Below are 14318 nucleotides of genomic sequence, written 5' to 3' on the forward strand. Positions count from 1 at the left end.
AAGCTGAGAGGAAATAAAACAAACTCTTAATCCTCTGAAGAACTTTAAAACTGTGGCCTTGTTATTCAGATTGTAAGAGAGGATTACCTTCCCACTAGAATATGAAATAATAATAGCAATAATAACGTAAGCTAAACCATGTTCATATTACCTCAATTTAGAAAATAGAACTCAGAAAAGTCTTTCAAATTTTTACCTTTCAAATTTCTTTAACATACTTAGAGCTTGATTTGTGTTTTTAATCTTTTCAAACGTAACATCCATGAACTTCTGCAACTCATTCTAAAACAGAATAAAGTCTGATTATGAACAATGAATAAGCATTGCAAAAAATTCTACTTAGCAACAAGATAAAAGAGCTCCCCATCTCTGCAAACATATACAATATAGGACAAAGTATAACAGAGAATATAATACTCATCTAAGCTTAAAGAAAGATAAATGTCCAGAAGCCAGAACAAAGAGGGACTTGAAAGCCAGAGCAGTCATAGGGTTTGGTGCCATGGCAGGCCCCAGGGATACTGGACCAGATATTTCTTCCACAAACATCACATCTTAGGATCAAGAAATCTTCTTGCACTGCAGAACTGTACAGTTAGCCTATCTAAATAAACACTCAAATTTTTTCACGACATAAAAATATCTGAGTATAAACTATATAGAACTTGGGACACAGTAAATCTTTACTTATGGCTTCACAAAGGCCTACATTGAGCTCTTCATGAACACCTAAGACCTCAACTTAGTCTTCTTTTCTCTCTGAGCCTTAGGTCCATTCTTTCAGTCTTTTGGAGTCTGGTGTGGAATCCTCTAGTCCTCTTAGTTCTGGGCTCTCAGGCCCTACTCAGTTTTGCCTAAGGCGGCTTACCACCTCAAACGCTGGTCCTTTACTAAACAGTGCCTTACTTTGCCCACTGGAGACAATATCCTTCTAGACTTCCAATGGCCCACCTGGTTCTAACACGCTGCATCTCTTTGATATTAGTATAAGCATGAGCCCGAAATCTGGACAGGATCCCAGGCCCTGATGCCCTTGACAGCAGATCCCTGGACACAACCCTGGTCCAAATCACTCACGTACAGTATATCTCGCGCTCCCCCACACACACCCTCCAGTCTCACGTCTTGGAGATGCCACAGTTACTGGTTGTCTCCATTCCGTCTCCAAGACTCATCACCCCCACTCACTACATCCAGAGTCATGGGAAGGTCAGTATACGCCCCTCAGTTTTACAGAAACAAAGGCTGAATTTATGACAGTGCGTGAATTATTTAAAGGAGAGAGCGTAAAAAGGGTAGTTAAGAGAAAGTGGATGGAGAAAGGGAAAAAGAAGTCAGAGGAAAACTGGTCAGCAAACCAAGGAGAGAAGTGGACTATTTTTGAGATGGAAGACAAGATGAATAAAAGTGTTGAATTAAAAAAAAAAATTCAAGAAGAATAGGAATTAATATCTATAACTAGTGCTTAAAAACCAGCCTTTGAAACATTTATAAAATTATATTCTCGGGGCTTCCCTGGTGGCGCAGTGGTTGAGAGTCCGCCTGCCGATGCAGGGGAACCGGGTTCGCGCCCCGGTCCGGGAAGATCCCACGTGCCGCGGAGCGGCTGGGCCCGTGAGCCATGGCCGCTGAGCCTGCGCGTCCGGAGCCTGTGCTCCGCAACGGGAGAGACCGCAACAGTGAGAGGCCCGCGTACCGCAAAAAAAAAAAAAAAAAAAAAAAAAAAATTATATTCTCAGTATGATAAAAAGTGGCACAGTTTTGAAATGGTCTCCCCATTACTCTCATTTCTGCTCCATTTACTTGGAAAACATAAATCATGTTCTCACACCAAGCATGGCCTCCTCTCTGGAGCCTTTCCTAATCCCAGTCAAGCAACAGTATGGAACAGTTTTTCTCCTAGGTTCACACCCTACCTTATGGGCTGTAGCAGTTCTCAGAGTCTATGTAATGTTTTGCAGGTCTGTTCTCCGTATAAGTTTCTTTAGAACTTCTTTGGAATATGTCAACTTATGTTTGAATCCTTACTTCCCAGTACAATATCAGAATATTATACTTTTATAATTAGCCATTTTAGCCACTATTTGCCCTTTTTTAATAATATATTCATTATTCTGCTCTAACATTTATGTACTTATATTTCAATCATATCACGTCTGATGTGATTTCTGAGGGCAAATCAACTTGATTTATTTCTGTATCCATAAGCTACAGCATAGAAGTCTAATACATAAATAATGTACAGTAAATGCATGTTTAATTGCAATAAATCTAGTTCTTATTTTTTTGTTACCTTATCAGTAATTATCTTTCTTTTCCATTTTTTTCTTAAAATAAACATTTTATTGGGTCATTTCGTTTATGTTCCATTTAGAGTAAAACGTGCTTTTTTTCAGATCTGATGCCCCTGATATATGTGGGATGGGGACGTGATTTTTTAAGGTTATACTCCATTTAGAGTTATTATAAAATATTGGCTATATTCCCCATGTTGAACAATATATCCTTGTAGCTTGTTTTATACCTAATAGTTTATACCTCTTAGTCCCCTACCCCTATATTACCCCTCCCCTCTTCCCTCTCCCCACTGGTAACCACTAATTTGTTCTCTATTTCTGTGAGTCTGCTTCTCTTTTGTTATATTCACTAATTTGTTGTATTTTTTTGGATTCCATATGTAAGTGATATCACACAGTATTTGTCTTTCTCTGCTTGACTTATTTCACTTAGCAGTCTACTCCTTATTAATTCGCAACTCATACACTAATTCAGCAAACATATCCCACATACAAACTATTGAAGTACCATGTGATCAGAAACTGCTAGGACACAAAAATGAAGATTTGACAAATAAACACTGACCGTGGAGCACAGACTCAGGATCTGCCACCACCCATCAACGAGAGATCAAGATCCACACTCCTTACGTCTGAATCGGCCCCCAAAAGAGATCAGTGCTTAAATTATTACCGGCACTCTATCTTCCCATCACCTGAAACGTGTCTTATAGCATAATGGTTTAAAACTTGAATCCTAGAGCCAGACTGCCTACCACTTGTCATCTCTCTGACTTTGGGCAAATCACTTAACCTCATTGTGCCTCGGTCTCCTCCTCTCCAAAAAGAGGGTAATAAAAGCACCCACTTTGGGCTTCCCCGGTGGCACAGTGGTTGAGAGTCTGCCTGCCAATGCAGGGGACATGGGTTCGTGCCCCGGTCCGGGAAGATCCCACATGCCGTGGAGCAGCTGGGCCCGTGAGCCATGGCCGCTGAGCCTGCGCGTCCGGAGCCTGTGCTCCGCAGCGGGAGAGGCCACAACAGTGAGAGGCCCGCGTACCGCTAAAAAAAAAAAAAAAAAAAAAAAAAAAAAAGCACCCACTTTATCAGATTATTGTGAGTATTAAATGAACTAACATCTATAAAGTGCTTAGAACAGACCTGACACATAGAATAAGCTAGTTTTATTATGAGTCCTACACTGAACTCATCCCTCCAGAAATGCTTTGGAGCTCTTTTTTCCCTTGAAGTGTATACATTTATTTCAAACCAAAACTTCTGGAAAAGAAGAAACAGAATGACCATTTTCCTTTAATAATCAGAAAGGTGCACACTTTAGATCTCACTGGGATGGAAAGAAGTCTGCATGCTGATTAGAGTGGACACCTGTTAGGTTGTCTCCCAATCTTACCCTCCCTGATTCTCCTCATCTGATAATAAACACTCCCAACCACGCAAGTGGGTCTCATGCCCTCTGCTTTTACCACATGACCCCACAGTTTAACAGGTCCAGGGCAAGGCACCACATTAGAATTGGCTAACCCAACCTTTTCCTTAGGAATTTGGAGATGAGGCTGGTTCCGTGATGTGTTCTCAGAAGCCGCTGACGGCCATACACTGCTCCTGTGGGCTGGTCTAGGGGTGGGAGGAGAGGCAAGACAATGGGGCTTCAATACCAAGAGGGGTCCAGGTGCTGAGCCGGTCCTGGTACCACGGTTTCAAGGCCAGCTGTAACCCTGCCTTTGAGATCTGCCAGACATTGCTGATCATTTATTTGCTCAAGCTACTCTGGTCATAATCATTGCTAAAGTAACAAACAAATGGAAACAAATTTCTATATTCTAATAACACTATGTTTCAACAGAAGATAAAAGTTAATTTTCTAAGATCTAAGATGGAACACAGGCAGAAGTCTGTGATCACAGATCATTACCCAAAGCTATATTTGTGACCCTTTAATCCATGAAAAAGAGCCTTCAGTCATTAATCTGAAATCACAAAATGCAGGCCAAGCTTGCTATCGGTCACCTCCATGACGAAGATACCTCTCCCTTCTGAATGGGTGATGATAAGCAGCATTACACAGAACGGAAAAAATAAACACCAGACTGTCAACAGGAGTTTCCTTATCCAACCTACATGAAGGTCATCAGTCTGCTTGCAAAACTCTTCATAATCCTGCTCAAAATCCATTTTCCGCTGGTCTAAGAAATTATATTCCTTTTCCTTTATGGTGGCCACAATACCCTGAAATGTTATGAAAGAAATAAGACAATATTTCAATATTCTTGCATTACGTAGGTAAATATGCCCTTTACATATAGAACCTGTGCAATCATCCCCCAAAAATCAACTTAAGAGGAGCCTTATTTCTTTAATTATTCTCATTGCTTCATGTATATTACAGGTAGTATAATATTGCCTAATGCATTCAAATATATCATTTGGAAAGCATTTTCATGAGACTTTATGTATTTCTAAAGAAAAATATCAAATAAAAACCTCACCTGAAAAGTAGGAAAGATGTTCTGTCTAAAAATTTCTTACAAATTACATCGGAAGTAATAAAAAAAAAAGAAGCCCAGGGAACTTCCCTAGTGGCCCAGTGATAAAGAATCCACCTTGCAATGCATTCCATATACAAGTGATATCACACAGTATTTGTCTTTCTCTGCTTGACTTATTTCACTTAGCAGTCTACTCCTTATTAATTCGCAACTCATACACAGGGGACACAGGTTCGATCCCTGGTGGGGAACCAAGATCCCACGTGCCGCGACGCAACTAAGCCCTCACGCCACAACTACTGAGCTCACACGCCTCAGTTAGAGAGCCTGTATGCCACAACTACAGAGCCCATGCACCCTGGAGCCTGCACGCCACAACTAGAGAAAGAGAAAACCAGCACACCACAACTAGCGAGAAGCCCGTGCACCGCAAGGGAAGATCCCACATGTCTCAACGAAGATCCCACGTGCTGCAACTAAGACATGACACAGCAGGAAGGAAGGGAGGGAGGGAGGAAGGGAGGAAGGAAGGGAGGGAGGAAGGAAGGGAGGAAGGGAGGAAGCAAGCTAGCCCAAAGTATTATTTATTAAAATATTTTTCATTGAAAAGTTTGTCTTCTCAGAAAATAAATAAGACTTTAACAGAATACAAACAACTTAGGAAGAACACAGTTATAACATCTACAGATGAAAATCTATCTTTTTTTTTTTTTTTTTTTTTTTTTTTTTTTTTTGTGGTATGCGGGCCTCCCTCTGCTGCGGCCTCTCCCGTTGCGGAGCACAGGCTCCGAACGCGCAGGCTCAGCGGCCATGGCTCACGATCGGCAGGTGGACGCGCAACCACTGCGCCACCAGGGAAGCCCGAAAATCTATCTTTCAAGCTTCAAATGTCCTAAATAAAATATCAAACCATAATCTACTATTTAAAGAATCTCTAGAATTAATTGCTTCCTCCAAAGCTGCAGTCTGTGACTATAACAGTGCAAATTAGGAAACTCATCTTCTTGAAAATACTATTATCCAAAGTTTTGTTTGCTCTGAATAATGAGCTCTAAGGCTCTGTGATCATTCTTAATCAGGTACTAAGCCGTTCTCAAACTCAGGTGCCCACACTGTTGACACAGGCATATAATCTTTATGAAGAATGTTGGGCCAGCTTCCACAAACGCTCCTTCAAAGATATTTCCATTTAAACATCACCTCAAGTCTCTCAATAGACAAGAGTGTATAAGCTGCATAATTTCTTGAATCAAGTTTACAAGTTAAAACAACCTACTCTTTCATGCCGTATAACTACAAAATTAGGTCTATTCAGAAATTGTGTATATATAATGTTATAATGCTACCCATCACGTTATAGGAAATGTGTAAAAGAAGTATGAAAAAGCTACATTCCTACATTTTAAAGTTAGATTTTAAAAGATTTGCGGCCCTTAGAAAATTCTGCTCTGTGATTGGATTTAATGGTCACTTAAGAGTATTAAGTAAATAAGCTGATTAATCATGACCTTTAAACCAACTAATCAAACTCAAACTACTAAATCATTTACTTGATAGATATTTATTGCACACCAATTATATGCCAGCAAACTTGGAAGATACAGAAATGAACAGAACAAAGAAACATCCCTGCCCTCGGGAATTTCCATCCTCGGTCGGGGAGAGAGGGTGGGAATCTATGTAAGTCACAAATAAATGAACAGGATAATTGCAGACAGTGATAAAATAAGTAACATAGAGTGACTGAGGTGAAACAGAGTTCAAGGAAAACTTAATTGAGAGGGTCATTTAAATCAAGATCTAGAGGCCAAGGAGGAAATAACCATGTGATGATTCAGAGGCAGAACTTCCCAGAAAAAAGGCTCTGCAAGCCCTAAGATGGGCTGAAGTGACCTGTCCTGTGTCTGGAGTACTTTGAATGAGAAGTGGAGCAGGTGAGGAGGCCAGAGGGGTGGACAGGGCCCTGAATCCACACAAGGAGCCTGATCTTCATTTCCATGGCCGCACTTTGAGCTTCTCACATTGGTTCTAATACACGAAAATCTCACACTTTCGTGAACCATCTACATTTTACCTCACTACCTTCTGGTACATCCATTTTAATCAGTATTTCACTTTAGATTTTGAAAGCAATTTTTCTTCCCAGTATTTTTATCAGGTTAGAATAGTCTTTATCTGCATTTAGATGTACAGTTCAACTTCTCCTTCAAAAATAAACTGAAATATGCTCCAAAGTTATTTTTTCGTGAAGAATAAAAATTAACTAGATTCCAAACTGAAAAAGAAATGGACATATTCCATCTTTGTCTTGCAAAACTGTCAGTTTCAAAGAATAGATTATCCACCTTGCAGATTACATACAGCTCACCTAAAATATTTCCCACTATATAGAAAAGGTTTTTTCTTTTTCTCTCCCCAAATCTGATATACTCAAGAAATGAAGATTTCTTATATCAACCTAAACTGTTAGAGTAGAAAAATCAATGAGTGACAGTAAATTATATGATCCTTTTCAAATACAAAAAAAAAAATTAAGGTTTAGTGTCACTGTCCCCAAACAAGAAAAAACTGGCTATATCCACATTAAGAATGTAAAGCACATCGTGTTTGTAAATTGTTTTTTAAAAATCTTCGAAACATTATTAGATCCCTGTGTCCACTTTAAAAACTAAGATTAGTTACACACATATCCTTACAACATAAAGCTGTCAAAAGTCAAAATAATTAAGAATAGTAGAGCTAAAATAAAATCCAATCCCTATTATTTTTTTAACATGAGTCCATATAAAATGCTTAACTGCAGATATAATCAGATACCACTCAGAACTCAGGGTCAATGAGAGCCTGACACACAGTATATGCTTGATCAAATATTTCTTGCATGAATAAATGAAATAATAAGTTATATTTAAACATTTTTCTTGTGCTACTAATGAAAACGCTTTTGCTAATGATGATTAATTTTAGGCTATAGGGAAGTCATTCTCATAATCACATACCTGAAAAGAATATATTAGCACCATTACACAATTCTCAAATAGATTTAACTTCTTTATTGTTTAAGGGCCATGAGCTTATCTTTTACATTAGAGACTGATTATTTAAAGCTTTCTAAATACAGTCATTTGCATAACACATTAACGTTTTATTATGGATAAGGGTAGCAAATTTAGTTTGGAAATACAGTACCTGATATTTAGTGACCATGTTTTCCAGTCCTTCAATCTTAGAATCTTGTAGGACTGAATATGTCTTGAAGGTTGTAAAGATGTCCATTATCTTGGCAAGACGTCTGTGGAAAGTTTCAAATTTTCCAAATATATACATCTCACTGAATTCAAATTGTTTTTCATTTGGATCTCGTTTAAGCTTTTGTTTGGTCTTGTGAAAGCAGTGCTGGTATTCCTTAAAGTAAAAACCAAAATACAAGAAAGGGAACACAACAAAGATATCAACCTTATTCTCTTAAGTGAAAGCGACAGCAAATTTAGGGTGGAATTACAAAACCTTTCAGTTTCATGCCTCTGTAGCTACTCCTTCATCAGCCTGGGATGTCATCTTTTCCCATCCCCCAACCTAGCAAACTCCTAACCCATGCACCCTGCGTTGGAAGCGTGGAGTCTTAACCACTGGACCACCAGGGAAGTTCAAACTCCTAATTATTCATAATGTGGCTCAAAGATGCAGCCTTTCCCTCTGGGTCCCACTGTGTTAGTAGAAGCCTAACTCTTTGTGTATCTCTCCGTTCGTCTACAAGAAGCTTAAGGAAAACTACTTCATCTTTGTATCTCTAGTACTTAGTGTGGTGTTGGGACATAGCAGGCCCCCAAAAAGGGTAAAGTAAGTGAACAAATGTGGGGGACTGATTTATTAACATTCAAGTTTTCTTAACAGTAAAAGATTACCATTCTTTTTAGCAACCACTAATATGATAACTGCTAAATGATTTAAGATGCATTGGCAAAAAACAATGTAAAAATAATAAAAAATCTCAATATATTATCAAGTTGACCATTACCTGCTTAAGTTTAATTGCAGATAATATTTTTTCCACAGCAACATCCTGTGGCTGGCTCCAGATCGAAGCAGTTCCATTGTTGGTAATATAGGCTTTACATGCAGATATCATCTGATTGGTCACCTGGAATTTTCCAATAAAATGACGTCAAGTACATTAAGCAGCCATCAGGCATAAATTGGGCTAAAGGGTCCTTAGCTCTCCTACCTCTCAGAGTGTAAAATCTGTAAATAAATCTTTGGATTTATTGTTTTTCCATCACATCTATGATCAAGCACTAACCCTGTTTTTTTCCAGCTTTACTGAGGGTATAAGTGACGAACAAAAATTGTATATATTTAAGGTGTACAATGTGAGGCCTGATATACATATACATAGTGAAATGATTAGCAAAATCAAGTATTAACACATCCAACACTTCATATAATTACCATTGTGTGTGTGTGTTGAGAAAACTTAAGATCTGCTCCCTTAGCAATTTTCAAGTGTACAATACAATATTAGCCATAGTCACCACATTAGATCCCAGAACTCAGTCACCTTATAACTCAGTTTGTAGCCTTTAACCAACATCTCCCCATGTTCCACACTCCCCCAGACCCTGGCAACCACCATTTTACTCTCTGCTTCTATTTGTTCAACTTTTTAAGTTCTGCACATCTATTATCAAAATCATTTGTAAAATCACAGAGCTGGAAGCACTACAGAAAATTGCCAATTCAGACCCCTGTGTTAATGCAGGATGAACATCTTAACCAACCAAGAAGGGATTCACTTCCCTACCTAAAAGCTGTCAAGAGCTTCCCCCCGTCTCCTTCTTCGGCAGCCTGCTCTAAAATCTAACTCACGGTTTCCAAGTGCCATGAAACAAATTGTCCACCCTGATCATTTCATGCCACCATGATCTGTAGCAGAAATGTCAAAAGCAGAAGGCAACAGAGAAAAGAGTAAAGATAATGTGTGTAACTGCCAACATTTTATTTATCCCTACAAACTTAAAAAAAAAAAAAAAGACTTCAGAATTCTTTTGGTGATTTTTTAATAAATTAAAAAGAAAACTAGAGGTCTATACTGTAGGTATGGAATGACATGATGTCTGGAATTTGCAGTGCAAAGGTTAGGTGAAACAAAATCGGCCATGTGTTGATAGCTGATGATCTGGGTGATGTGTACATGTACATACAATTCTCTTTCCTTTTGTACCTGCTGCAAATTTTTCATAATGAAAGGTTTTTGAAAATGAGAGAAATGGTGGTTTCACATTTATGTTCCAAAACAAGCCTTGCAAATGCATGAAACCTGGAGTAATAACACAAATTGACTTTTGAGTCTTCTTCTCAGGGAATACTCCTCCTGACCCCAACATAACATTAATGTGTGAAGAAGCTGGAAAAGGGTCTTGTGGATTCCGCTCCTTTCTACCTGAGTACGAGAGCATAAGGAAGTTTCCCATCAAGCTCTCAAGGCTGGATGTCCCTATTCCCGGGAAGAATCATGCCTCTTACTGCATTAGTATTCACAACACAGTCCTGATGAGTCGAAAATGCCTCTATTTTAACACAACATTTAAAACTTTCACCTTGGTGATGGAAAAGTCATTTACTTCTTAGAGACTGTTCAAAAATGGGAAAAAGCAACAATGCTCACCATAAACACTTATGAGTTAGGACATAAGGTCTAAACATCGTTATGTTTTTTGGCAGAATCATTATAATTGCTTTATGGATCACTGGAACGTTGCAAGTGGCTTTTATTACCATGATTACTGTTCTAATAACACCAAGTAAACGACTGTGGCATCAAATAAATTTGGAACAGTGGCACATAAAATATGAAACTGAAGATAGCCAGTTAAACATAGTTTTTCTTAATTAAAATTTACCCAATAGATAAAAATCATGTGCTAAATAAAATAAGGAAAGAAATTCTAAAAAGAATCTTTTTCATTTTTATTATATAAATAATACAATATTTATTATAATAATTACTTTGGGAAATAATGCCTCATGATTTGCTAGAATCAGCCTCCTCTCTCTATTGAGATTAAGCTTTTTTTTTAATTGTAGGGTACATAGACATTGGATTGCACCAATGTGGTAATTTCTTTTTAAAAAAAAAGATTTATGAGTTTTAAAAAAAATATTTATTTATTTATTTATTTATTTATTTATGGCTGTGTTGGGTCTTAGTTGTGGCGCGCAGGCTGCTCTCTAGTTGTGGCATGCAGGCTCGGTAGTTGTGGCACATGGGCTCTCTAGTTGTGGCCTGTGGGCTCTAGAGCGTGCAGGCTTAGTTGCCCCATAGCATGTGGGATCTTAGTTCCCTGACCAGGGACCAAACCTGCATCGCCTGCATTGGAAGGCGGATTCTTAACCACTGGACCACCAGGGAAGTCCCATGGTAATTTCTAATTATAAAAAAAAAAAAAATTAACCATTGGCAAAGAAATCTAAGTGAACATGGACTCTATGCTATGCACTTACCTTTACAAACAGAGACGTGATCTTCTCAGAGGTGTTATAGTAATGAGAGATACTATAGATCATTTTAATTGCATTTATAAGTGCAGGAATAGCATCAATCATGGATATCTGGAAAATATCACAAAAGTTTTCAGGGAAACAGATAGCAAACTCAGCAAAATTCCAATAGGCTAATCCTTCCTACTTCATTAGAATAAAATTTAGGTAAAAGATTTTTATTTAAATTTTTAAAATATTATCTATCACTCTACATAAATAGAATATATTTAGGGGTAATTTTATTTTTATTATTTAGTCATACACAGTTAATCAAATTTTGTTTCAATGCAAGAAACACTAACTTTCTGTTATGGACAAGGAAGTTGTGTTAACAGTTAATTTTGTAATAAATAAAAACAGGCACATCCTAAAGTTAAAAGATAAAAAAAAAGAAGAAAAAAAATCAGCCAATAACTCTTCCCACAGTTGTCTGAGTATAGCCCAGGATGTCAACTGCAATATTTAATGAGAAATGGAATATGCAATAAATGTTTTAAAATATAACGTCACATGTCCTGTCCATCTTATCTGGATAAATAGATGCTAGATTGACAGATATATGATATAAATATTATATATATATGTATAGAGAGAGACACAGCAGTAGACAAGTATATATATATATCTATATTATATATAGATATATAAAACTTTCTTAAGAATAAAAAGAAGTTTCTAAGACTTTTCCAACAGACTGTAATATTCACGAACCAAAACTCCACACTCAATTCAGTTAGTGCGAAAGGGTCATCAGTAGACCAAGGGGGTAGAAATCTCTAACTCACAGGGTCACTACTGTACAAGGGGTCACAGCATTTCTCAAGCGTGTACAGATATTTGACATTGTCCTTTGCTTCATTAGCTGCATCGGTGATTCGAACATCCATCTCCCGCCAAGTCTAAGCACAGCACAGGAAAGAAATTTTAATGCAATTATTAATAGAGGAAATTCCACTATAACAGCTGCTAAAAGTCACCACAAGTCCCACGGGTCAGACTTTCAGTCTGCCCTGTGCATCTCACATAAAACTGGGTCCAGAGGGGTGGGGGGCATTGCCACACTGAAGAGCAATTTAAATTTTTTGACAAAATTTTCAAAGGTATCTCTTCCAGGCCTTCTCTTATGACAGCTAGTCAATAACTCGGACAAAGCATCAAGAGGGCAGCAGCCCCGTTTAAACCTACACCCTTCCTCCTCCACAGACTGCTGAATCCATTTGGCACCTCACTCCCATACTGTCTATGGTAAAGAAGTGAAGGAAGCCTCCAGCCAACGGCCAGCAAGGAACTGAATCCCACAACAATCACATAAGCAACTTGGAAGCAAATCCCAGTCAGGCCTTGAGATGAGCCAACACCCTGACTGCAACCTCAGGATAGATCTCAAGTCAGACGCTCCCAGCTAGGCTGCACCCAAATCCCTGACCCACAGACGATGAGATAATGTTTGCTGTTTCAGGTGGCTAAGTGTTGGGGTAATTTGTTACACAGGGATATAAAACAAATACACCAGTGCTTAAAAAAAAAAAAAAAAAATAGATAAGGTAAGGTTTCATTATTACTACTCCTCGTTGGTCTGAATTCATAATATATATATAATCATGTTATTATGCTACATCTTAATGATTTGCAATGCCCTCTAATAATACCTATACATACATGTACACCAGCCAACAAATACCTTTCATTCAAAGGCTATTTCCACAGTATCCAAAATTATAAAAGGACAGTATAATCCAATCTTAAAGTTGTTTTCATAGAGGTAGAATGACATTTTTCTGCTCCTAATTACTCCATGACATATGCATAAAGAATTTTCATTCCCACTTCATAAAGCAAAAAGCAACCTTCAGAAGTTTCGACCTGGAAGCAGCAAGCACTGCCAACACAGCCTTCACATCTGGGCTCTTCAACTGATCCAAAAGGTAGTCAAATTTAGACAGTCTTTTTTTCCAGTACTCCAGCTCTGCTCGGGGCCCAAGGTCATCGGCTTCCTTCCGTAGCTGACTGTTTTCAGCAAGGACCTGCAAGTGCACAGAAGGCCCATGAACCAGTGAGTAGGGCTGGAGATATAAAAGTTATACATAAGCAAAATATAAGGAAAGAAGTAAATTCTGCTATCTGAATCGTGATATATTTTTATTCATTTGAATGCTTCAGATGACAGCCTTTTACTAACCTGACATGTATCCATTTTTTTAATTTCAGCAAAAATTTAGTTGACTCATTCTAACTGAAAACTACTTGTTTAAGGAGCTTTCATGAACTTTCGGAGGACGTGACCTTAGAAAGTTTCCTTGGCTATTCACTTAGAACCTCAGAGAACAATAACCTTGGAAAGCCCTCATGCCTTCAATTTGTTAATTTCCATTATGCTCCCTTATTGATGTAACATCCAGCTTCACTTGGGACTTTTCTGAAAGTATATATATATATATATATATATATATATATATATTTTTTTTTTTTTTTTTTTTTTTTTTTTCCGGTACGCGGGCTTCCCACTGTTGTGGCCTCTCCCGTTGCGGAGCACAGGCTCCGGACGCGCAGGCTCAGCAGCCATGGCTCACGGGCCCAGCCGCTCCACTGCATGTGGGATCTTCCCAGACCGGGGCACGAACCCGTATCCCCTGCATCGCCAGGTGGACTCTCAACCACTGTGCCACCAGGGAAGCCGCTGAAAATATTTTTTTTAAAGGTTAAGTCTTGAGCTTTGTTTTGGAGGACACACTGAATTAGAAAGCTTCTTGTATTTCTACAGAGATTCTCTCCAAAGTAACTTACACCTTTCAGAAAAAGAATTGGCCAAGTGCAGTCATTTAGTTATATAAGTATATAAAGTTATTTACTTTCATCTCCTAGAATTCTTACTATCTCTTAACTAATGACTATAAACTAAAATTGCAGGGCTTCCCTGGTGGCGCAGTGGTTGAGAGTCCGCCTGCCGATGTGGGGGACACGGGTTCGTGCCCCGGTCCGGGAGGATCCCACATGC

At 38.4% G+C, this 14318-nt stretch overlaps 1 protein-coding gene across 1 annotated transcript in view; it reads right to left on the minus strand.

Annotated features, from left to right (window-relative positions):
• DNAH5 (dynein axonemal heavy chain 5) overlaps positions 1-14318 on the minus strand; it is a 258228-nt gene that overhangs the window by 181804 nt on the left and 62106 nt on the right. Inside the window, exons 7-13 of the mRNA XM_028492810.2 lie at positions 13171-13347; positions 12109-12222; positions 11285-11392; positions 8802-8924; positions 7973-8188; positions 4416-4523; positions 197-282 (exon numbers count right to left, since the gene is read on the minus strand). Coding sequence (XP_028348611.1) covers positions 197-282; positions 4416-4523; positions 7973-8188; positions 8802-8924; positions 11285-11392; positions 12109-12222; positions 13171-13347 — 932 coding nt within the window. The remainder of the gene's footprint in view (positions 1-196; positions 283-4415; positions 4524-7972; positions 8189-8801; positions 8925-11284; positions 11393-12108; positions 12223-13170; positions 13348-14318) is intronic.

The sequence above is a fragment of the Physeter macrocephalus genome, chromosome 8 (assembly GCF_002837175.3).
Source record: "Physeter macrocephalus isolate SW-GA chromosome 8, ASM283717v5, whole genome shotgun sequence".
Lineage (NCBI taxonomy): Eukaryota > Metazoa > Chordata > Mammalia > Artiodactyla > Physeteridae > Physeter > Physeter macrocephalus.